The following is a 22,862-nucleotide window of genomic DNA, read 5'->3' on the forward strand; positions in this document are numbered from 1 at the left end:
AATATAATAATCATCTTATGGCAAAATCTTCTCAACAGCATTTAGCTACTAATGGGGTGCGTTGCGATGATATCGTGAAACATAAATATAAACATTTGTTGGAGAGCGCTCCCGTGAAGACTTTCACTGTCTCTATACCTCCAACACGAGCATCCTAAACATTCGCACAAATGTCATACTTGACAAACCGAAGTAGGATATGCCTGTATGCTACTCTCCCTCCACTCACACTACACTACTTTCGCTTGTTGCTGTATCGTTCAAAGCCAATGTTTTCCTTACGAAATTGACTAGCCTCCTGCTGCGCTTGCATCGGCGCGTCTCTAACGCCATCAGCCTGCAACGAAAACAACGGCACTGTACTCTACTGCCAAACACAATGCAGTCTCCGTCAACAACTTACAGTTAGTTGAAACGGAACTCTCAATGACTGTTTGTATGGAGACTTCAACAGCGTTGCATATCTGAAGCGCAATCATACGCTACGTTCGTGATAAAATGTAGCCTACACTGCCAGTACTAATAGCGTGACAAAGATTGTCTATAGTTTCATGCAGTACGCACCTTGACCCACGCGTTCTCTCCAGGAGTAGTCTGTTGTAACACGAGTGACCCCAGCTCTCGCCTGTATAAATACAACCTCCTTTGAGTAATTCTTGGAAAGAGATGTTGATCTAAAGCGCCTACCCAAAGCTGGCAATAAACATTTATCTTCAGTTTGTAGGAATCTCGTCGTTACATGATTGGTAAGAACAACCCAAAACACAAACCCGATTTAGATTGCAAGCAAGCTACTGATAGCATGGTAATCAACAGCTCACTGCTAGATGATGGACAGACGCTAAATGAAGAAGTGACTGTCCCAAGTCACTTAGAATTCGAGTTTTGACATTAGAATCATCACATTCTTGTCGAAATGGAAACGCGATGCTGTCTATGATTATCAATTTCACCTGTAAATTTAATCAATAATTATTCAGTTTTCATGTCATATCTTTCAACTTGTAACCTTGGGATGTTCCTGGATAAAATCTGGTAAAAGAGAAACTTGAAATAGTAGCTCTAAGTGATTGAGACATCTCACATAATGAATTGCAGCTATCATATGTTTTAGACTCAGTGCTGATAAAATTTCTGTCTGGACTGACCACAGTAAATTTAAACCAACAGTGTACCTGCTATATCAGATATCCGTTTGTTTAGATTCTTACTATTATCTCTGGTCAGTTTGGCTACATTTTCTAAGTGATTATGAGCAGCCACAGCAATGTCAACAACCCTGTCCACAACAAAAGTTCCTTCAGTGTCTACAGTAGCAATATCAAGTCAAACGCAGATTCACTGTACATGCACTAGAGTATCTCAAACCTAGATACACAGCTTCTCCATCAACACCACCAAATTCTTCTGGAATTGTGACATCCACTGCCAATTGAAAGCTATGCAAGAAACTAAATTAGATCAACTGTGAAAAAAGACAAACCAACAAACAAACACATTGTTTGATTTCATAAATACTTCTAGAGGTACAAAATAATTCCTTTACAATAACCAATTCTATACATGTTAAACTACTTCAATAATGCACAAACAGACAGACATATCTATCTTTAAAATAAATAATTATTTGACAAAAAACTAACAGACAGTGTAACAGTTCTGATCTATGATAATATATGGTTTTGACAAACATACATACATACATACATACATACATACATACATACATATATGATGGCATGATGGTATGTCCACCGCTGCGATGAAGACTATCTAATAGTGTCCTTTGTGCCTCATGTCAGATAAAAGTCCGGTCTTAGATCGGTCTTAGATCGACATTGTAGCTGACATGTTGGACAAACAAGAGAACTAATGGTGTAGTGAGCCGGAGGCTGTATATTGTCTTTACGGCATTTTCTCTTGACTTGTGCAGCACTAATTCGTTCATCTTCAAACTGTTTCAGTGACACATTGCAGCAACGTCTCCACGTGACTCTATTTGTGGCAAGTTTCTCAAAATTGTGAGGGTCAATAGAACATATCTTTAAATTATCTTTAAGAGAGTCTTTGAATCTCAATTTTGGACCACCTTGATATCTCTTTCCTTCTTTAAGTTGTTCATACAAAAGCTGTTTAGGAATTCTTGAATCTGGCATCCTAATCACATGATCAGCCCAACGAAGTTGACTTTTAAGGAGGTAGAACTCCAATCCGCAGATACCAGCACGAGACAGGACTCCTGTGTCAGGAATCATATCCTCCCATTTAATATGGCAGATCTGACAAAAGACATCTCATGTGAAAACCGTTCAGTTTTTTTTCAATATCAAGCTGTAGAGGGCACCATGTTTCACTGGCATACAATAAAGTTGGTAGGATGACTGCCTTGTACACATCTATTTTAGTCTTGAGCTTGATATCATGCCGTTTTCCATAATTTCTTTGAAAGTTTGCCAAACGCTGAGCTGGCCTTTCCAAGTCTAGAGGAGACCTCAGAAGCAATGGTGGTGTCGACAGATAAAGAACTGCCGAGGTAAGTGAAGTTCTGAACATATTCTAAAGCATGACCACCCACTCTTATGGGTGGGTATCGAGGTACTGAGCCTCTTCCAGGCCTGGGCTGGTAAAGAACTTGTGTTTTTTAAAACTGATTGTAAGACCAAAGCGTTCCACAGATTTATTGCATACATACATACATACATACATACATACATACATACATACATACATACATACATACATACAGATTGATAGGTACATATTATAGTATGTATAGTGACCCTATAGGGCCTATTGAACTAAATTTTAAAGTTTAGCCTGTAATAGTGATCCTGTTTGAAATACGCTACCATTGACAGACAGACAGACAGATAAGTTTCTTGAGTAATTCTTTTTATTAAAGTTTCCAGGCCTTTCAGCCTCGAGCCAGCAATGTAGAAGTTTTAGTAACCTTGATGTATTGTCAACTTGGCTATCAAATAGTTGTATTGACAAGCAGACAACATATGCAAACGAGTTGCTTTCACACGATAAACAATAACTTGCCACTTAAGGCTAGTTTACAGCAACTTTTGTTGCAAACTCAGACCATCATATGGCAAGCCTCTTTGATTTCCTCTAAATGTCTTTTGCCAAAACCAATGAAACATACATTACATGAGATAAAGGCAAAGCTGTATCCAGCACAAATGATCAAACTGGCCACTCTGGAAAAACAATGATTATAAGCATGCTATCAAATCACACGCCTTGCAAACTTAAATATGACAAAACAAGTATCCCATTGGTCGTAGCAGCATGTATCCCTAACCTGACAGGCAACAACCACACAAACATTTGCCAGCTTCAAATCAATGAATACTAATTACTGCCTGGCTAATAAAATAGCTTAATTTATTATGTTCATTTAGAATTACTGTCAAGTAATGACAGGTATGCAATGTTACTCTGGCTATACCCTGACTTTGTGCAAGTTACCTAAACCAATCAATGGAATGTAGGGATGGCTCCTCATGTTATATGGTGCCACCATCTATTTAGATTAACACAAATTATATATATATATATATATATATATATATAACATACAATATCTTGATATAAAGACTAACCTTTGAAAGTTGTGGTAAACAGTACTGACTAGATAATTGATAATTCACTAATGTGTATGGAATCCTTACCACATTTGAGTCTTCCCACATCCTGGTTCTCCTAAGAATTCTGTAATTTTTCCAAGTGGAATACCACCTCCAATCATTTCATCCATTGCAGCACCAAATGTCACTATGAATCGAGTTGAACGCTCTGTATGAAACAGATCCAAAGCTGTTGCAGATTCTATTGGACTACACTGAAACTTGCTGGTCAATTGACTAGTAGTCAACTCTCTCTCTGATTCAACAATTCCTTTTAATTCCTCACATGAATCTGCAGATTTTTGCAAAATGTGTAGCAGGTGTTCAACCATACTACTTGAAATCCTAGCAGCTTAACAAAATCAGTAGATGTTAATGTTAAGATACAATCAGCTAAACCAGAAGACATACTTCTTGACAAATAGACAGTTTACTGAAAGATCTACCATACCTATTATTGTCAGCTACTAACATTCCCACAAACAACTTGAACCCAACAGTGGTTTTGTGCCCTGTGTGAATCCCAATGACATTGTCAAGGTCTCATCATTCAGTTAAGAAGAAATTAAAAACATCTCATCTCTCTGTCCTAGTGTCATTACCAATAAAAAAATCTATTTTACTGTTTATTCAGCATGCTATCATGGCATTGTTCAATTATGCTCACACAAACACCCTCTCTCTCTGGAGGCCCAACACTCATTCTAAGTGAATTTAATTAATTAATTAATAAGACTGTGAGACACATATCAAAATACCTCATAATGCTTTGGTCCAGCTGTATACACAAGAATCAACTCAGCCATTCCTATAATTTAGAGGTTGCATCTGCTTTCTTTGTGACTTAATGACTGGGCCATTTTCCAAGCAAACAGACGCAGTCTTTTTCAAAGCTGCACAATAAAGTGTGTGGCGATGCAGCATTAAATCTCAGATTAATGAGATTACATGAAAGTAATTGCTTGCTGGTAAGATGTCTCCCACCAAAAATGAGTCCAAATGCATAAGCATGTCATGCAAAGTCTTCTTTAAAAGTCTCTGTTCACTATTGTTGCAATTGGAACTAGACTGTGTTTGTGCATGCCTAAACAAAAATATTTGATTGACTGGCAGACTGATTGGGCAAACAAAAAACATTACTTATTGAAAATATTCATTGTACTATGTAGTAGTAAATGCAAATAAACATACATATTTCAGACAAGAAAAACAATTACCATTCAAATGTCCAAGGTAATGACACTTATATGTTGGACATGAAAGTCACTGTGACCTGCTGAGAGAACATTTGTTCAGAGGTGTGATCACTTGTTCCCCATATAATTAGGAAGTGTTCCCATTTGGTTTGACTGAGTGCTTTTAATCCAGTCATACAGTGTAGTAAAACTAATCGTGGCTTCTGCAGTTTGATGGCTAGAAGCTACAGTTTGATCCTTTACACTAACACATCTCTTAATTTTATATTATATTTAGATTTCCAAAATGACCTGTTCCCATTAAGACATTATTGCTCATAAGAGGGTACTTGCATTTTTTGTGCAATCACATGAATTCAAAAAAGGCACTGAGAGCTAGTTACAAGCTAATAAAGCCTTTTCTAATACACAAGTCAAAACCTGTCACTATTTGCAACAAGAGGCACACCATTGATTCATTTGCAGTGACAACATTCATTATTCCATTTACAGTGCTGAATATATACCACTCTCAAGTTCATTGCCTTCCAGGAAGCAATGAACAATGTTCCAAGTGTACTTGCCAAATAGACATCATCTTTTGTTTGTTGTATAAATAATAGAAAAAACCATCTATTCTTAATTAAAGTGTTAATTAACAGCATACTGAAGTCTGCCAAGTTGGAATGAACTATCATACTGAGGAAAAAGAGTAATGGGTAAACAAGCCCTACAATAATGTGATAAGACACAAAGGCAAGACATGTTCAAGTCTGTAGAGCAAACACTAACACGTCCAATTTAAAGCCAATATACTGTATATCCTCATGGTTTATGTAACAACTAAACCAAGTACTAAACTAACTAAATTTTCATATTTCCTAGCCAGGAAACATGGTCTTATACTTGCATACAGAAGCTAGTGCAAATACTGCCCAGTCAAATTGTACAAACACCACCATTGCACAGTAGATTTACAAAGGAAACATCACTCCAGTGACACTCTTCGTATCTGCCACTAGATTCATGTATAAGGCACCATGAGTTTACAACTGAAACCCACATGCATGCACAAAATGCAAAGACACTGTAAATGCTATAACTTAATAAACATCTAAATGTTTCAGTCTACTTGTTCAACTGTAAGTGCCTGCTAGCATTCTTAACTCTAGAAAATTAATTCCTGAAAATAATGTGGCAGATAAAGACAACAGATTGAATTCAGTTTGAAACTAAATGGCTAAATTAACCTTTGCTGGAATCGCAAAAGATAACAGCAATTGTCCTATAATAATTATAGTAACAGAAACAAATGCTATGCCGGAACAGTAAAGATTAAAGTTGCCAATGTTCTTTAAAATTCTTCTTCCTTTAGCTGTTGCACTTGTCATTCCAACAACAAAATACAAAACAATCACCTACTACTGTAATCATCAACACATCATCAGACTCATATGCAAGACTGCAGAATGGGCAGATATTTAATTTACACCTGTAGCTTAAACCTAGTAATATGAAACGAACAAGAAACATTAAAGTTTAAGGTCAGCCCAAATATACATGTGCAGTTTTACTAAAACTTTATATTACCCAGATGTTGCAATACATTCAGTTGTACTGTTGAAATGAGATTCACATGTAACATGATGTGAGTTCTAACCGAGTATATATATACAATTCAATTTGCTATAACAGTCTGACACACATGTTAAAATTTGTTTTGAACTGCATGATGCTTGAAAATGGTCCTCAGAGATTTGATTGTTTGAGATCTCTGAATTCAATTAGTAAGATACAGTTGTATAGAGTCCCTGATACAAGCTGTTGGTTATACACTTGTTCACTGCCTGGCTATCACAAGACAAGAGTAGGTCAGTTTCATTCAGAAAGTTGACTGCTATGTCCAACTGGTAAAATAAACTGCTTAATAAACTCATGATGCAATTACTAGCAGGTGAACAAAATGACTGACACCTTGAGAATCTCCTGTCTCTCAAAGAGCTTGCACATGTGAAGACAAACATCACATGTACACTACAATACATGATTGGCATTTGTACATCTCAAAAATGATGATGTCGTGCAATAATCCAAATGTGTAATATGCTTGGACAGGTATACAGACATGTCTGTAGTCAGCCTAACTGCAGAATTTCTGTTGAGATTTACTCCCTTTGTAACTTCTCTCCAAGATTAAGGTTTTGTGACACTTTATAAAGACAACCATGCCAACTGATTTGCCACCACACCCTCAAACACTGCCAATACACACATAGATAGATACACACATACATACATGGATTGCATATGTCCGTGTTAGTCCAACTAATCAATGTTCAAAATGTAAAAGCCCAAGAGTAACTGGGAAGTATACTGAACCACAAACCCTCCCACACTGTGCACATTGGAAGCTACTTCTGGATGAGCAAGTGATACTCTTGTTGCAATAGCCACATTTTTTCGCATGAGAGATGGTTCACTCTTTGGCAATATGATTGGCACTGGTCCTCAGCAGTTTTCTCTAAAAACTCTGCCTGTAGCAAAAGTTTCCCATACAGTTATGAAAATACTTCATTTATTGTTTGCATACATCTCTGAAACAAAGTTTTCGTTTGTGTCTAGATCTAAGAATATCAACTAGTATGCCTGTACAGTAGATCTTTCGCAAAACAACAGTTTTCCATTCTGTGTAGATGTCCCAACCATAGTAAATGATGATGTTTTACTATTTCAAACATAGTAGAAATCTTTGCTCTCTGTAGTAGTATAGCATCAGGATTTTCTCCTGCTAACAAATGTTCAAGATTTGGTGAAGACATTGAAGATGAAACGTTGAAAAGAGTTTTCATGTTTCTATTTAATTTTAGACCACAAGTTGGACACTCAAGAGATGATATGGCAATACAGTCAAGACACCCAACAATTCGACACCCTCACTTTTTGACAAAGTACACATGAAACCAATTTACATGATCACTGTGTTTTTGTTACCGATAATCCGACAGTCACGATAGTCTAACAGAAACTAGTGGGACAAACGTGGTCGAAATAACGAGGTACGACTGTACAGCTGGGTTTGTTCATGATGTTCCTTGCAGCATTTCCCTTGTCCCAGCAGTGAAAATTATATGGTCTTCAAAATGATGCAATGATTTGTGGCAGCAATGTCTCCACATCGCTCTATCTGTAGCAAGCTTTCAAGAGTGTTAGGATCAGTCGAGCAACACTTTAGATGATTTTTCAGTGAATCCTTTAAACGTAGTTTCGAGCCACCTTGATGGTTTTACCTTTCTTCAGTTGATCATATAAAAGTTGATTTGGTATTCTTCAATCTGGCATTCTAACTACATGACCAGCCCATCTAACCTGATGTTTGAAAGATAAAATTCAATACCACAAACACGAGCATGGGAAAGACCCTGTGTCAGGAACAATGAAAATAACCTGAGTTAGGAACCACGTCTTCCCATTTGACAGAACATACTGTAACTGCCAGAGACACCTCATATCATGGTCCAGTGGAGACTATGCCTCACAACTGTACAGCAATGTTAGTAAAACTACTGCTTTGTACACATCGATCTTAGGTTTTAGTGTTAGTTTGACATTGCACCTTTTCCAGAATTTGCTTGATACTTTTTTGTTAAAAGAAAAACTGGATTTTGACAGTCTGCAAGAGATTTCAGAAGAGACTGTGGTGTCACCTACTACAGAGCTACCACGGTAGAAAAAATTTGGAGGTAGACAAGAGAATGGTCTCCAGCTTTTGACAAGAAGAAAACCGAAGTCTTCTTTACGTCAACTGTCAAACCACAACATGTTGCAGAACGAGTGAATTAATTCATAATCAATTAAATATTGTGAAAGATGTGAGCGCAGACTGCACAATTGTCAGCAAACAGCAACTCACATGTAATCATTTCTGAGACCGATTTTTGGCTTGCAATTGACATAAGTTGAAGATACCACTGCTAGTTCTAAACAAATTTGAATGCCTGATTGTTGATCCTCAACAGCATCATTCAACACGCAAGAAAACAATGCTAAATGAAGTTGATGGAAGAACACATCCCTGCTTGGCGTCACAGTTAACTGAAAAGCTGGAAGGTGCAGTGCTGTTGCTGACAACTCAAGCTTGCATTCCATCACGAAAGCCACAATAAGCCTGCCAATCTTTATAGGACATCCAAGTATAATTTTTTTCCAAAAAACAGACTGATCAACTAAGTCAAATGCCTCAACAAAGTCAATAAACACAATAAACAAGTCTGCATGTTGCTTTCTACATTTCTCTTGTATCTGATATGTTGAAAAATCATGTCAACAGTACACCACGACCAGGGTGAAATCCTCATTGGGACTCAGGCAAACCAGCTTCTGAAACGTGAGTAGTCAGTTGGTCTAACAGTATCCCTGCCATTGTCTTGGCTGCAACTGACAACAGAAATATACCCCATGATTGTTACAAACAGCTTTGTCTCCAATCTTTTGTACAAATGAATTATGTTGGCATTCTTGAAGTCTTTCAGAATGCTTTCTTGTTGCCAACATTGCCTGAAAGATTGCCTGAAAGATTGCCTAATTTTGATAGGAGTAACCTTACTTCTGCCAAGTTTGAAACCTTCCACAGGCAAACGATCTCAACCAGAGCATGTACTATCAGACATCTTGAGAATGGGGTTTTCACTTCAAAATTTTAAAAAGGTCAGACATTTGTAAACTTCAGTTCTTTGTGGACTGATTGCAAACAGATGAAAATAATCAACCCACCACTCAAGGATTTCTTCCCAATTGTGGAGAGGAGAGGAGAGGAGAGGAGAGGAGAGGAGAGGAGAGGAGAGGAGAGGAGAGGAGAGGAGAGGAGAGGAGAGGAGAGGAGAGGAGAGGAGAGGAGAGGAGAGAGAGAGAGAGAGAGAGAGAGAGAGAGAGAGCTTTGTGTACTCTAGATCAGTACAACAACCATGTTGTCATTCTATCAGATCAGATAGCGTGCCCTCCTAGCTTACCTGCTGAATGATATAGTACCAACTTGGGATGTAAAATCTGTCAATCTGCGAGCCCCTTCAGTATAGTTAGGTTAGCCAAATGTCCACACACAGATGGGTGGTAATGCTAATACATCAATAATAAATGGCATCAGCTTGATTGATAACATTCCTTAGGCCTATACAAAATAACTACAAATGTCAGACAGATTACAGTATATCAAACACAACCGGGTAGAAAGATAATTTTTAGTAGGGGTGCCATCAGCTGACAGACCACACCTGTTTTTTCCTACTTCTGAATAATCTTTTCAGCTTATTAAAAATAAGAATAGGCATAGGAAATGAGATAGGAGGCTATGGTCGCTAAAGTTCCAGAATTTTTTCATGCTATGTCGCTGTTACTAGTAAATGTAACTTTTTGCACTACCATGCAGTTACTGGACAACAATGGATGAAGCTGTGGGAAGAAGAAAATCAAGTACGCCAGGCAATATTTTGATATATCAAAGAACTCAGTTAACAATCTTATCTACTCTCTAAATGCATTACAAGGAACATGAATTACAGTACCACAATTTGCCAAAATAGTTCATTCGGCAGTTGTTCTACAGCCACAAATTTCTTTGCTACAGCAACAAGATTGAATGCATCTGTTCTGTCTGGACGAACATAGAGTAGGAACAGGTTGTTCAATCTTTCCTGTGTCACGGTGGTCCGAGGAAATGTCTTGATTCTGCAAAGGGAAAAGAAGGACCTTCCTGCAGTAGCACTTGTGACTGTGAAAGTGAAATATGAATAGAGCAGTTTGTTAACCTCACCTAACATGCCATTGTAGATTACTCTTTGTTGACAGTATCAGCCAAGTTCTGGGATTGGTTACCTTTTTATAGTCAAGTGATGCAATTGCAAAAACTTATGGGGGGACCCGGCACCTCTTGGTTCTTACGCCACTGAAACAGAAGCAATAGAATATCCTTTGATGTAACTCACATGCTTTCCCATTCTTTTACTCTTCCTTCTCTGCGTGATTTACATCAGTGAAATTAGGTGTGGAAAACCTATGATGAGTTCTCTTCAAGTGTGGCAAATTTACAAGTTCGATATATTCTACAAAGATTTTAACATTCTCATGTTTGCATTGTTTCTGCAAATAATAGATGGTAAAATGAATTTCTTAGAACACTGGAAACCTATCTACTACAGTTGGGTCTTTGCAAACATTGGGCCAAAATCAAACTATTAAACTAATCATCTGAGTTTGTCACTGTATGCCTTCACAGACAATTAATGCACACTATAAGTATACATGCAACTAGACAAACACTCAGAGTGTTTAGAGACAACTGCTGTCTACTGCAGTATCTGCTGAAATGCCACTAAAACCTAAAACCTCGCAACAGTACTGACTTTATAGTAAGATAGGAGCCTTGATCAGTAAGCATCACACATGACACACCACATCCCATGAGATACAGGTAGATGCCTCTCATTCAGTCACGTAACTTTGTCCTTTATAAGCACTTATCATACTTAATGCAAGTAAACTGACCTCACTGTACCTACCTACCACATTGGTCTACATAACAACAGGGTGTGGATTATCATACCACATAGCCATACAAACTGTCAACAATATGCTGGAGGTCTAAGGTATCTTATTAGAGTACTTCTTGCCTAATGATTCAGCAATCTAATAGAGTGCCTGCCTAATGATTCAGCAATCTAGTAATTCCAGCAAAGCCTGAACATTGCTAAACCATCTGCAGTAAACTAAAGTTCATGATGATAATAATGAAGTGATTGCCATTGTCTAAGACCAGTGACTAGTATATATATGCAGTAATAGTACTGTAATGTAGTATTAAATAGCATGTCAGTCAAGTCTCGTACCCAGCAGAGTAGTCTATTCAGTTTCATTATTAGCAATAACTGATTGTTGCTATTCTACAGTCTAAGCAATTCTGAGAATTATAAAACCTGAACAATGGTACAACTTCTAAATACAGAGAAAAAGTCTTGGAAAGTTGATAACTCGACAGCACAATGACATTGAAATCTCCTGGCTACTTGTTACAGAATTTCTTGATGTGAAATTTTTCATTGAAGAACGAAGCTAAACCATTAGTTCAAATTGCCACTGATACACTGTTTTAGAAGAAATGCAGCCCTCTCAGTTATTACACTAAATGGTTCTGTGGTTCACACTTGTTACAGCAGTCTGCTATGTAAAACTACTGTTGCACCCTTACAAGAAAGAAGCATACAAGAACAGTACAACCCTGATTATCCGGACACCAGTTCTCAATGTCTCAATAATCTGAACAATTTATTTCCGCCCTAAAAGCAGGTGTCTTTTCACGTGTTTCCCCAATGACATGGCCGGTTCCAACAGGGAAACCTCTGAACCGACTCCAAATTGGAAATCACAGAAGACTTTTTTACATTTAATCATTAAATGTGTAAACACGTTGAGTGTTGTTGACCTAACATTGCTGTATACTAATTAAGTAATTAAACATTTGTTCATTATGTACTTATTTGTCCATGTATAACTGAGCTTCAAGAAAGTCACCACACCATCATTTCATTTATCCGGACTTTCAATATCCGGACAACTTTGCTTCCTCCAAAAAAAGTCCGGATAATCAGAGTTGTACTGTACATGCAGTACTGTAAATCTGTATAACACACCTTATACAGCAGGTTGAATAAAGTAGTAACTACACATTTGCAATAAGCTTTTCTTCCGTTCTATGATAAATGACCTAAAGATTTGTGACTGTTCGGGTCTTTTTATATTTAACCATGTTGTCTCACTGACATATTAGAAAATAGCATAGCACTAGTAGACTCCTATTCGTTCCCCCAGTGATACTTCTAATCCAAAGATAATTCTTCTGATTGAATTTTTTTGTCAATAACGGTTGAAGAAGATTGCACGTGTCTGTATAGTTGAAGTTTTACTCTCTATAGTTCTACGTTTCTCACCCAATCCAATGTCACTAGACGAATAGCCCTGTAGATCTTCAACCGTGAAGAAACCAGCTTGACCCAGTCTAGTTAACAAGCTAGGAGCGAGATGAAATGCAGATAAGCTCGTCTCCATAATCGTTAGCTAGCCGCCAACGTCCGAGTCTAAACATTGAAATCAATGATAAATTTGTCAGTGCTCGCGTCTTCTGCAAATGGTGCAAGGATTTCGTAAGCAAGCCTCAAATCCTTTAAGGGGAAAGCGTAGAGAAACTCGGAAGAAGGCTTTGGGACCCAAGAAAGGAGGTAAACAGACGACACGTAGACACGTGCACGCTAAGAACTGTTGCAATCGTGTAGACTCAGACTGGAGACTATACGTACAATGTCTAACATGTAAATACTTCTAGCAAAGACGATTGCTCCTAAGAAAGCAAGAAAGATAGAATCTCAGAAAATTCAAAAGGTACGTATACTAGTTGTTACTTTTTGTTCCTTAATTAATTAATTAATTGTGCCAGTCTAGCAATGCCTACACTTGTAGGGACAGTTTGAGTGATTAGTTAGGGAATTTTTGTGCTTAGCTATAACCATGTACAGTAACAGCATGGTGGTGTCAGGACAACAAACGTTGTCTTATCTGACGCTCTTTGGGCAATTGACTGTCTACTGTCTTGCTGTCTTGTCTTGTATCTTGCATAAATCCCTTAGTAAGCGTATAGGCCTTTACCCCAAAATGATACTCTGAAACGTGTACAGCACACTATAAGTGGTGACACAGTTAATTAAAGATGGCAGATGATTGGACGGAAACTGAAAGAACAGCATGTGGGCAAAGGAAACGTATAGGTGAACTAGTGATATCATAGCAGTGACGTCTGTAAGATAGTGTGATTTCTAAGAAGATTAGAGGTGTTGTCCATCTGTCACAGCTTATGAAGTGATATCATTGTCACTTTTTACTATGTGGTGTACATGTTATTCAAAGTTGTTGAATACAAATTAATTTATAATGTCACTTGTAAATTCCATTTATAAATGAGACCACAGATTAGAGAAGTTAAATTTGTGTATATGGTGTTTTTAGACATTAGACTAAACACTATAGGGAAGTCTGGATAGTTTGTCTTAGATGAACATGTGAGCAGTCATCCATTATTTAGCTTGTCATTCACTAGCTTTCTATGTATGTAATGGCAACTATGGTACTCATATCTATAATTTTAATAGTGGAACTACAACAATTGTTTCTAGATATACCACCTAATGGAAACAGAATGTGAGTAGTATGCACTGGCATGGTATCTGTCTATACAATTCTCTTGTCAACCATAAAAAAAGATGTTATGTCCAGTGGTACTTACTGAAAGGTAGATTTCAATGCTTGCTCTGAGCAGCCATACATGATGATGTTTGGAAGATTTACTCATGTAATCCTGTTACCATAGTTTCATCACAATGGATGGACATTTCACTTACTGTTTTTATTGTGAACAATGTAACAACAGTTTGTGTTTTCCAATACCACTATGATTCACATTGGGGCTAGGGCAGGCGGCTGGTTACCATCTTAAATTTCTAAACATCTTAGCTTTAATTTATGGATTTGGTGAGAGTGCCTTTTAGATTGACTCGACTCATGTCACATACCTTATTGAAACTTGGCAATGATCTTGATTTTTACGATGCTTGGGAAGCATACAGGTAGTTGAGCCAGCAGAGACAGAAATCTTGGTGAACACTGAAGTCTTCACTGAAGTCTTCACTTCAGTTGGTTAGTTAAATACCTTATTTATAATTTATAATTATTAAAGGTGTGAGATGAATATGTTTTACTACTAGTAGACTGGCTGGCTTACTGCCAGGTACAAGGCTATGGTCAGTGGTAAGATCAACAATGCCAGGGAAGCCGTTTCATGTTCAGGAATGATGGCCATTTCTTCTTTGCTATTTATGAAACTGATGCAGCAGTAATCTAATCCAATGCGGAAAGGAAGCTATCTAAACTTCTGACAACTAATGAAACAGAACACCAGTAGCATTAACAGACGCATTTCTGTAAGGATTTATTACATACAATTTCTCCATGTGACCTGTCTAGCACTTTTTCTGTATTGTAACTGGAAATGCTCGTTTACTCACAGAGACCTGCACTAAACCTCAGGGGGTTGTGACATGTGTGATGCTTGTGCTTGTTAGGCAACACTTCCGTGCATTTCTTGTGCTAGCGTTCAGTCTTGCTTTGTTAGTTTGGACTTGGAATGAATGTTGATTATTAATTAATTAATGTGTTGTCATAGTGACTTCCCTCTAGGTAGGAGGTAGACTGTACACTACTGTATCACAATGGGATTCATAGCATTTGTTATTGCTTTAGCAGGTACACGTCTGATTGTTCTTGTCATGTATGTGGCAGGTAGTCCAAAAGGCCATCAATACAGCTATACAGAAGGAAATCAGTCAGAGAGCAGAGACAGATAACGTGCAGCTGACAGTAATAAGCTGAACAGAATAATAGAAGAAATTGAGCAGATGGTCACTTTACTGTCTGCCTGCAAACAATAGCTACAGTACGTAGAGATTCATTTTGAATAGTTGTGAGATAGTTGAGGTCTGTGTATATAACCGTCGGCGCCTATTTGGAATCCGGATATGCAACTAAAGTGCACGGTGATTGGCTAACTAGTAACAACGTAATTGACTCGGAGCCTCCTTCTTCGTAGCGGTGACTTCCATTTTCCCAGTCCGTTTGTTCTCCAGCGCGTATCGAGTGCTCGCTCATCTTTTCCAATGGCTGAAGTGGAAGATGAACTGCGTTCTCAGGTAAGTTCAGTTAACCGTGGTCTGAAGTTGCGTCTAAGATTACTTGCTGTATTCTTACTATTGTCTTGGATCTTGCGTTTTGTTGCAGTTAGACAATGCTACCAGTTATGAAGAACGCAGCCGCTTGAGAGCACAACTCCGTGCTTTGAAGAAAGGTGGCTCTTCTGCTCCAGGAATGCACAAGACGACTAATGTAGAGAAGACCGGCTCGAGAGCTTCTCGCAATGCTGCTGAACGTTCTAAGCCTGAAAGAACGACAAGCGACACGTCTAAGTCTGTAGCACATCGCTCACCTTCACCACCTGTTACCTCACCTCCTGCGGAACAGCGGTCTACGGCGACCATTATGCTTTCGGCCAACAAGCTATCTCCCCCTCCTGCTGTGCAAGAACTCATCCGAGAAAGGCGTTCGAGTGAGAGCTCTCGGGCCAGCAGTTCAAGAAGCTCTCCTGCTCCTGTTCAAGTGTCTACCAAGCGAGATGTGTCACGCTCAGGTGTGAATGGAGAAAGAGAGCACTCTGAAAACGACCGGGTGAGCGAGGACGACGACATCGCTCAAATCGAGGATATGGTTAGCACTCAAATTAAGGTGTTACTAGCTCGTTGTTCTTAGCGGTACATGCGGTTTGCTTCGGTCCAGTTTGCGTTTGTGTTGCCTGTCTGCGTGTGCATTTCCGGTAATGTCTCCTTATAAATTTAGATACGAAACTCAAGTGATTTCAGGCAGAGACGACAATATCGAAAGCAACTGGACGATCTCAGAGCGGCTAGAGAAGGTGAGTTCTCTCCTGAGTTGACTGAGCCATGAAGTCTGACGTGATTACCGGAGAAGTCTGACACCGTCTTGATTACATTGTTATTGTTGAGACTGAAAGTGTATTAATTGTCGTTTCTTGTTTTGGGTCTATAGCCAAACTGACACAACGGCGCGCTGAGACAGCTAGTAATAATAAGGCGAATGAAGTTGCTAATAAAGATGTTCCTGAGCAGCAGGAGAGTCAGACTATTAAAAGAAGCAGTCCTGAAGCAGAGTCTCTGCCTAATAAAGATGAAAGTGTTGGCCAGATTGAGAATAGAAATGATGAATCAGATGAAGGTGTAGGAGAGGAGCAGTTGTCAGAAGATGAGCAGATTGAACACTTGAAAGAACTGGTGCAGTTTCTATACGTGTTCGTATTAGGGAAACAAGCAATTATGTTTACTAGCAGATTGAGTCAACTGCTGACTTCAGAAAGAGAAGGCAGTATAAGAATGAACTGAGAGATCTAGAAAGAAGAAGAGAGGGTTGGCAAGTATGTTACTGCTTGTTGCTTTCTAGTAACGCGAGGTTATTGCCAATTGCAGAGAAACTTCTTCGAAACCAAGAAAAGAGAACTGACATGAAACCAGTTGAGCCAGAGGTAATTGAAATAAAACGTGTTGAAACAGTGGAGACTGTTCCATCACCTAAGCTTGCAGTTGATTTGAAGAATGAGGAAGTCACCATTGGTTAGTCTGTTGATTATTAGTTGAAATGCAAGGGTTGCTCATGTAATAACTTAGATGGAGGCAAGGAAGTGATTGAACTTGTGGAAGTAGTTGACAATGATGACTTCTCAGAGGATGAGAGAATAGCAGAACTTGAGGATGCGGTTGGTAGTAGTTTTACTGTCATTCAATCTGTTCTGCATGCGATGATATGTCTGTAAGCAGATGGCACAAACGAGAGATTTACGTAAAAAACGAAAATACAAAGCTGAACTAGAAGAACTAAGAAATTCTCGGGCAGGTTGAACTTTCTTTACTATCTTAGTAAATTTCAAGTTTATACAGTTCTTTTAGAAAAACAGAAAGCCCGAGAGGAAAAGAAAATCCAGTTGCCTACTTCAAATGGAAGCTCTAGCAAGACAGAGAAGGCAGACAATGGAATAGAAGAACCAGGTTTTTATGTCTGTTAGGTCTACTTGTTTAAACCTGTCTAGTCCTACTGGCCTAAATAGTTGCTTGTTAATGCATTTATCTACGTGGTTAGCCAGTCTTTTTACTAATTTCAGGTGATCAAAAAGATGAAAGAGATGGCAAAGTGGAAGAAGTCAAAGAGGCAGAAGAGGATGAAGGCAATAAAGAGGTAGAGGAAGATGCCAATGAAGAGGGAGGTAGTGATGAAGAAGAAGAAGAGGGAGGTAATGATGAGGAAGCTGTTGAAGAAGAGCAAGAAGAGGAAGAAACTATCAAGCCAACAACTGTGGCCAAAGAAACACCATCAGCTAAAGATCTACCAACACGCACTGAAAGCCCATCTGTTGCCACAGAGGCATCACGTATTACTCCAGGTCATGATTTTGATGTTGCTATATTGTATTCATTGTCAGTATTATATTTCTTCTTGATTTTACAGTTCGCAAACTTCCGGGTGCTGTTGAGACACCACTGAAGATCTCAGCTGTCATTGCCAAGGAGACAGGTATCAAGGGTGGAGACTTCCGTTCTGTGTTAAAGGGCAGCCGGGGTAGTGCACAACAGACTGGAAAAGAAGGAGTAGGAAGATCGGACGCTGCCCAGGTTGATTTTCGAGGGGTACTGCGGAAGTCTGGTGGTGGTCCAGTCGTGTTGCCAAAGCCTGTAGCTCAGGTGTCTGATGCAAAACCTGACTACAGAGCAGTTCTGAAGAAATCTGTTCAAACAGCTACTAAAAAGTATCCTTCTGGTGGACCAACTGGTGGTGATTTCCGTGGGCACTTGCGAAAGCAAACACAAGAGGACAAAACACAAATGGTACCTCTCAACCGGTCACAGTCACCACGAGTTCCATTTGGCAAACATTTACTGCACAAGACTTCTCCAGCTCATCCTCAACAAGGTCACACACAAGAAAAGCCAGATGTTTCGAGCAGCGAACAGAAAGAGAGACATCAAACTCCAGCTGAAGATGAGCCAAGCATAAGGAGGGCTGTATCACAGGAAAGAAGTGTATCAAGATCAGAATCAGAATGTAGTGATGGAAAGGGACTACAGAAGAAAGAGACGGGTGCTCTGATTAAGGAGACAGTTTCCAGTGTTGTTGCAGAGAATGAACCAATTATGGATAGAGAAGAGGGCCCAGGGGAGTCCACAACAATGCAGGACACACCTACCACAGAGGATACACTAAAAGAAGAGTCCCCTGTTCATGATGACAGTGGTGATGTGAATAGCGAAGAAAAGCAAGCACAGCCACAAAAGGCAGTTCCACCACCTGTGAAACAGCGTTCAATAAAGCAGCCTGTTAGGGATATGTCACCTTCCATTGAAGATCCTGTTACAGAAAACAAGGCAACAGCTTTGCAATGTGTTCCTTCTGATTCCGAGGACAGCATTCCAGCACCAGATGTTGTACCAGTAGAGGAGCCTGTTGGCAAGAAGAAAACCAAGAAAGTTGTTGTGAAGAAAGTAGTGAAAAAGAAAGTTGTGAAGAAAGTGAAAAGTCAAGCATCTCAAGATGCAGGTAATGAAGAATCAACGGTGACAGCAGTTGAAGCACCAGTAGTAGAAGCTGTAGAAGCTAGTGACAAACTGAGTAAGCAAAAAGACAAACTATTTACAGATGGAGGAAAGTACGAAGGCAAGAAAGAAACGCCTAGTAAAGCAGAGGAGACACCTGACTCATATGAAGAGAGAGCCAAGGCAAGGCGAGAAAGACGCATGAAAAAGGAGAGAGGAGAAGCTGTGGAAGAATCGGCAAGGACAAGAACAAGAGATTACTCTGATGATTACTCTGCAAGGGGAGCAGCACGAAGGCAAGCAAGGTTAGAAGAAAAAAGGAAGCCGGATCAAGAGGCAAAGCAACGACGAGAGAAATTTAAGGAAAGTCTTGACGGCAAGTCATCACCAGACTCAAAGTAAGCAAAGGAACTCAACAAGTTTATATTGTGAGTTGAGAATGTGTTTTGTGCAGGAGTGATGGTCAAATAAAGAAATCTGCCAATTCTGGTCAGCAGCAGCTGCTGCAATGGGTAAAATCCCGCACAAAGTTCTATGAGGTAACTTTTGCCTTGTATTCTTTGTTGAATTGTCAATGATGCACGATGATGTTGTTGTTGTTTGTTAGAACATTGAAATTACAGATTTCAGTAAGTCATTTAGCAATGGTCTGGCCTTCTGTGCTTTGGCACATTCCTACTTTCCTGATAAAATTCCATATGATGATTTGACATCAACTGACAAGAAACGAAACTTTGATCTGGCCTTTACAACATTTACGTATGTTATGTTTTTGGTAGTATTTGAACGTTGAGTTGATTTTGTGTGTTATGAGTAGTGAGGGAGGCATGAGTGAGATGTTGGATGCGAATGACTTCACAAGTATGACACAACCAGATCCTCGGAGTGTGATGACATATCTATCATCCATTTATCATCACTTTAAGTGACAGTTTGATTTTTGATGGGTAGGGAAGATTCACACGTGATTTCAAATTTGTTAAATGTGTAGAGGATTACTATAAAATGTGGTTATCAAATGATTCTGCTGGGTAATGCAGTTAGTTTTACCTCTGAAATAGCTGTTGCGAATTAGATATAGCAACAATGATGTACTTTGGTAGAGATGGTAGTTATAGTTACTTTGAAGTAGAAATGTGTTCAGCTAAGTGATCACTTGTCTTTTCTGTCAATCTTTCTTGTATTGTTTTGTAGTACCTCATATGAACAAGGCTACTTCGAACTTCATCCATGTCACCTACCAAGTACAGAGGCATGCAGTAATGATTAAAAACAATTTGCAACAACAGACTTCTCAAATTACATCATGTAGGGAGTTGTCTAAATTATGCAAACGGCTATTCACTACTAGTACTTTGTTTTCCAACGTATGAATGTGAAGCTTCTACTACACGACTGAACACAACGTAACTCCCAACCATCCCTAATTTATGCTATTTGTCTGGTTCCACTTTCTACAAGGACCACCTCTAATTTGACTTCAATGTTTCGCCACCTGCAAGCCTGACGACTGCTCACGTTTTACTGTGTACTGTAGCCTGAAAGGCAGTAAAGCAGCAGACTTTGGAAGAGACTACAGTAATGTTAGTGGCATCAGTTGTAACTATGATGATTCTTTTCTCTTCGTATTCCCACCAAAATTTCTCAGGTTGCGTTGACCACATGTTGGCTGTGTGGATTAGCCATATTCAAAGTCAGAATACCTACCCTAAATTTAGTTTATGCCTACAGACGAGGCATCATGAATGGTTCACTAACTGTGCTATAGGACTGCTGTCAACTGCTATAGAGACCAGCCAAGTCTTGGATTTGCCCTTCATCGATACACCAAGTGCTTGTAGATTCAATAACTGAAATGTCCTCGAATGCCCATCCTAAAATGACTTTTCTTAATTAATTAATTAAGCAGTGTCGCCTAATCAGAACTGCTGGTAATCTGACATTTGCATAGTAGTTGCCATTTGTATTTAATTTCTTGTTGACATTGCAATTTGACCAATTAAAAAGTTAGTAGTAGAAGCAGGTCTTTATAGTCATGCATGCAGAACAGAGATGTTAGAACATTCACTGCACATGTTCTGAATTATCAAAAGCAGCAGGACATCAAAAGCAACCGTCAAGTGGTCTGTAAAAGCTTGCGCGCTAACCAGGTACATTTAACAACTAAAACACTAAAAACTCGACATAATTTAAGTAGCTTCTTCTAACTTTACAGCCATGGCTGTGTGGTCGACGCCCTCTCGTCACCACTGTAACAGGTCACCAATCTCATAGTTTAACCCCCCTTTCCACCCTTGTCAGTAACATTGTAGGAAATACTGTACTTTGACAGCCCTTAGATAAAAATCGAAGTGGTCCTGAGTAATTATGTTCATAACCTTGTCTGATAGTGACGCCCAATGGATTCTGCTAAAACTGGAAACTAAAGTTACAGGATACAGAGGGGAGGGGGATAAATAATTATAGTATAGTGACCCATGACTAGATTTTAAGCCTAGCAGATAACATGTCAAAATCCAACCTGTGGAATGTGCTTTAACTGCTGATTGCCAGCAAAGTTGCATTTTATCTATAATTCGCAATCATCACAGTATACATGTAACAGCTATAACATCATATATACTAACCCATTACAGTTGTAAAAAGTTGTTTGACATCCTCATTAGAAGCTGCATCTGCTACTAATTCATTCAGCTCCATCATCTCACTCATAAAATCAATGTCTGTGTTTATTTCCCCTTCTGTTATAGCAATTCCATGTTCTGCTAACTACAACCCATAAACCATATTAGTTTCAATGCATTCTTTAGCTACATGCAGCATGCATTTATAAAAACATTGCCTTACCAAGTAGAGACCTCGAGAAAGTGGGTCCAATAGTGTTTTATATGCTCTGTTCACAAATGCTGACTGCTGAGCAGAATGTATCCGTTCATTCTATATAATCAATATCCAACAACATAACTAAATTGTGTGAATATCAGAACATGTTGGCATGACTAAGAATGTATTAATCCTAGGACAGAACTGTAACTGCCGTCGATGTAGGAATAGGTCAGGCGTAATATTCTTATCTAATGCGGTCACAGCTAAACTTTATAAAGGCATTAAATTGATTTGAAGGAAGCTTTTGCTGCAACAAGAAAAGATGACAAGGAATCAAATATAACACGACTCCTCAGAAGCAATACAGCCAGTCTCCGTTTCATTTAAACATGTTAGAACTTGAGGTTACCAAAGAAGTTTGCTAACTCTCAATTGTGCACTGTGCTTTCATAAAAATTTATTTGTTAGGCCTATATATATATCCTCTATGTATACAAGTTGACTTATGTATTATCCAAAAAGTAGATCACAATTAATGCTTGTAAGAGACAGACATAAAAACGTGTCCTTCACCAAATAAACATCCACTTCACCTGGCATTTCTGACTGAATTTATCTGGGTGAATCAAATTCTGTAATTCTCTGAATCGAGCTGTTAGTTGCCGAGTCTCGATCTCCAATGATCTTGCGCTAAGGAAAAGTTCCATGCCTCGCCTGATTACAAACATAATTCTAGCAGAAAGCATTTCGCATTTACACTTACATTCCAAAAACTGCAAAATAATCATCTGCGTATGGCGGCAACAGAACATTGTAAGAGCAACCACAGAACAAGTAAAATGGCTTGTTGCGAAGAGATAATCCGCACTTCCAGCAACTTGACGAGTTGCATCGTATCGAAAGAAGCCGGCTTGCACCACTCAAGATACGACTAGTACATCTACTCTGCATTCCCAGTAAACAGGTTCGTTTTATACAGCACGCAT

General features: G+C 38.9%; 3 protein-coding genes across 7 annotated transcripts; 1 reads left to right on the forward strand and 2 right to left on the reverse strand.

The window, feature by feature from the left end:
- Positions 1 to 40: 40 nt before the first annotated feature.
- On the reverse strand, positions 41 to 12,939 carry LOC134177491 (DNA repair protein RAD51 homolog 3-like). 5 transcript variants are annotated; one of them, XM_062644285.1, is made up of 11 exons: positions 12,787 to 12,939; positions 3,681 to 3,987; positions 1,369 to 1,439; positions 1,212 to 1,307; positions 1,010 to 1,143; positions 820 to 953; positions 688 to 755; positions 565 to 625; positions 404 to 464; positions 230 to 337; positions 41 to 154 (listed from the first exon to the last, which is right to left on the reverse strand). In XM_062644285.1, exons 1-10 carry the CDS (start codon positions 12,902 to 12,904, stop codon positions 236 to 238), a joined length of 1,152 nt encoding a protein of 383 aa, XP_062500269.1. In that variant the 5' UTR covers positions 12,905 to 12,939; the 3' UTR covers positions 41 to 154; positions 230 to 235. The 5 variants fall into 5 exon arrangements, with proteins under 5 accessions (XP_062500269.1, XP_062500278.1, XP_062500262.1 ...); XM_062644294.1 differs by lacking the exon at positions 41 to 154 and adding an exon at positions 4,394 to 4,528 and having other exon boundaries at positions 202 to 337; positions 12,787 to 12,909; XM_062644278.1 differs by lacking the exon at positions 41 to 154 and having other exon boundaries at positions 202 to 337.
- LOC134177454 (smoothelin-like) lies at positions 12,939 to 20,277 on the forward strand. The gene is made up of 16 exons (XM_062644237.1): positions 12,939 to 13,074; positions 13,179 to 13,234; positions 15,185 to 15,591; positions 15,680 to 16,162; positions 16,292 to 16,367; positions 16,502 to 16,743; positions 16,800 to 16,875; positions 16,936 to 17,079; positions 17,134 to 17,222; positions 17,284 to 17,359; positions 17,413 to 17,511; positions 17,625 to 17,903; positions 17,969 to 19,448; positions 19,505 to 19,589; positions 19,658 to 19,809; positions 19,868 to 20,277. The coding sequence occupies exons 3-16, from the start codon at positions 15,559 to 15,561 to the stop codon at positions 19,977 to 19,979; spliced, it is 3,426 nt and encodes a 1,141-aa protein (XP_062500221.1). The 5' UTR covers positions 12,939 to 13,074; positions 13,179 to 13,234; positions 15,185 to 15,558; the 3' UTR covers positions 19,980 to 20,277.
- On the reverse strand, positions 20,157 to 22,862 carry LOC134177528 (iron-sulfur cluster co-chaperone protein HscB-like). Its single transcript, XM_062644316.1, has 6 exons — positions 22,640 to 22,862; positions 22,470 to 22,566; positions 21,898 to 21,987; positions 21,678 to 21,819; positions 21,572 to 21,619; positions 20,157 to 20,287 (listed from the first exon to the last, which is right to left on the reverse strand). The coding sequence occupies exons 1-6, from the start codon at positions 22,825 to 22,827 to the stop codon at positions 20,169 to 20,171; spliced, it is 684 nt and encodes a 227-aa protein (XP_062500300.1). The 5' UTR covers positions 22,828 to 22,862; the 3' UTR covers positions 20,157 to 20,168.

This window comes from Corticium candelabrum, chromosome 1 (assembly GCF_963422355.1).
Source record: "Corticium candelabrum chromosome 1, ooCorCand1.1, whole genome shotgun sequence".
NCBI lineage: Eukaryota > Metazoa > Porifera > Homoscleromorpha > Homosclerophorida > Plakinidae > Corticium > Corticium candelabrum.

Excerpts from the sequence above, each read along its gene's own strand:
- LOC134177491 (XM_062644285.1), bottom strand. The coding sequence starts at position 12,904 with ATGGAGACGAGCTTATCTGCATTTCATCTCGCTCCTAGCTTGTTAACT. Across the intron at positions 1,144-1,211 it reads CAAACTGACCAGAGATAATA|TCCAGACAGAAATTTTATCA; the intron begins GTAAGAATCTAA and ends TACTGTGGTCAG. Across the intron at positions 338-403 it reads GAGTTCCGTTTCAACTAACT|GCTGATGGCGTTAGAGACGC; the intron begins GTAAGTTGTTGA and ends TTTTCGTTGCAG.
- LOC134177454 (XM_062644237.1), top strand. The coding sequence starts at position 15,559 with ATGGCTGAAGTGGAAGATGAACTGCGTTCTCAG. Across the intron at positions 17,223-17,283 it reads TAGCAGAACTTGAGGATGCG|ATGGCACAAACGAGAGATTT; the intron begins GTTGGTAGTAGT and ends GTCTGTAAGCAG. Across the intron at positions 17,904-17,968 it reads GGCATCACGTATTACTCCAG|TTCGCAAACTTCCGGGTGCT; the intron begins GTCATGATTTTG and ends TTGATTTTACAG.
- LOC134177528 (XM_062644316.1), bottom strand. The coding sequence starts at position 22,827 with ATGCAGAGTAGATGTACTAGTCGTATCTTGAGTGGTGCAAGCCGGCTT. Across the intron at positions 22,567-22,639 it reads TATTTTGCAGTTTTTGGAAT|CGCAAGATCATTGGAGATCG; the intron begins GTAAGTGTAAAT and ends ACTTTTCCTTAG. Across the intron at positions 21,620-21,677 it reads ACTTTTTACAACTGTAATGG|ATAAAATGCAACTTTGCTGG; the intron begins GTTAGTATATAT and ends TGCGAATTATAG.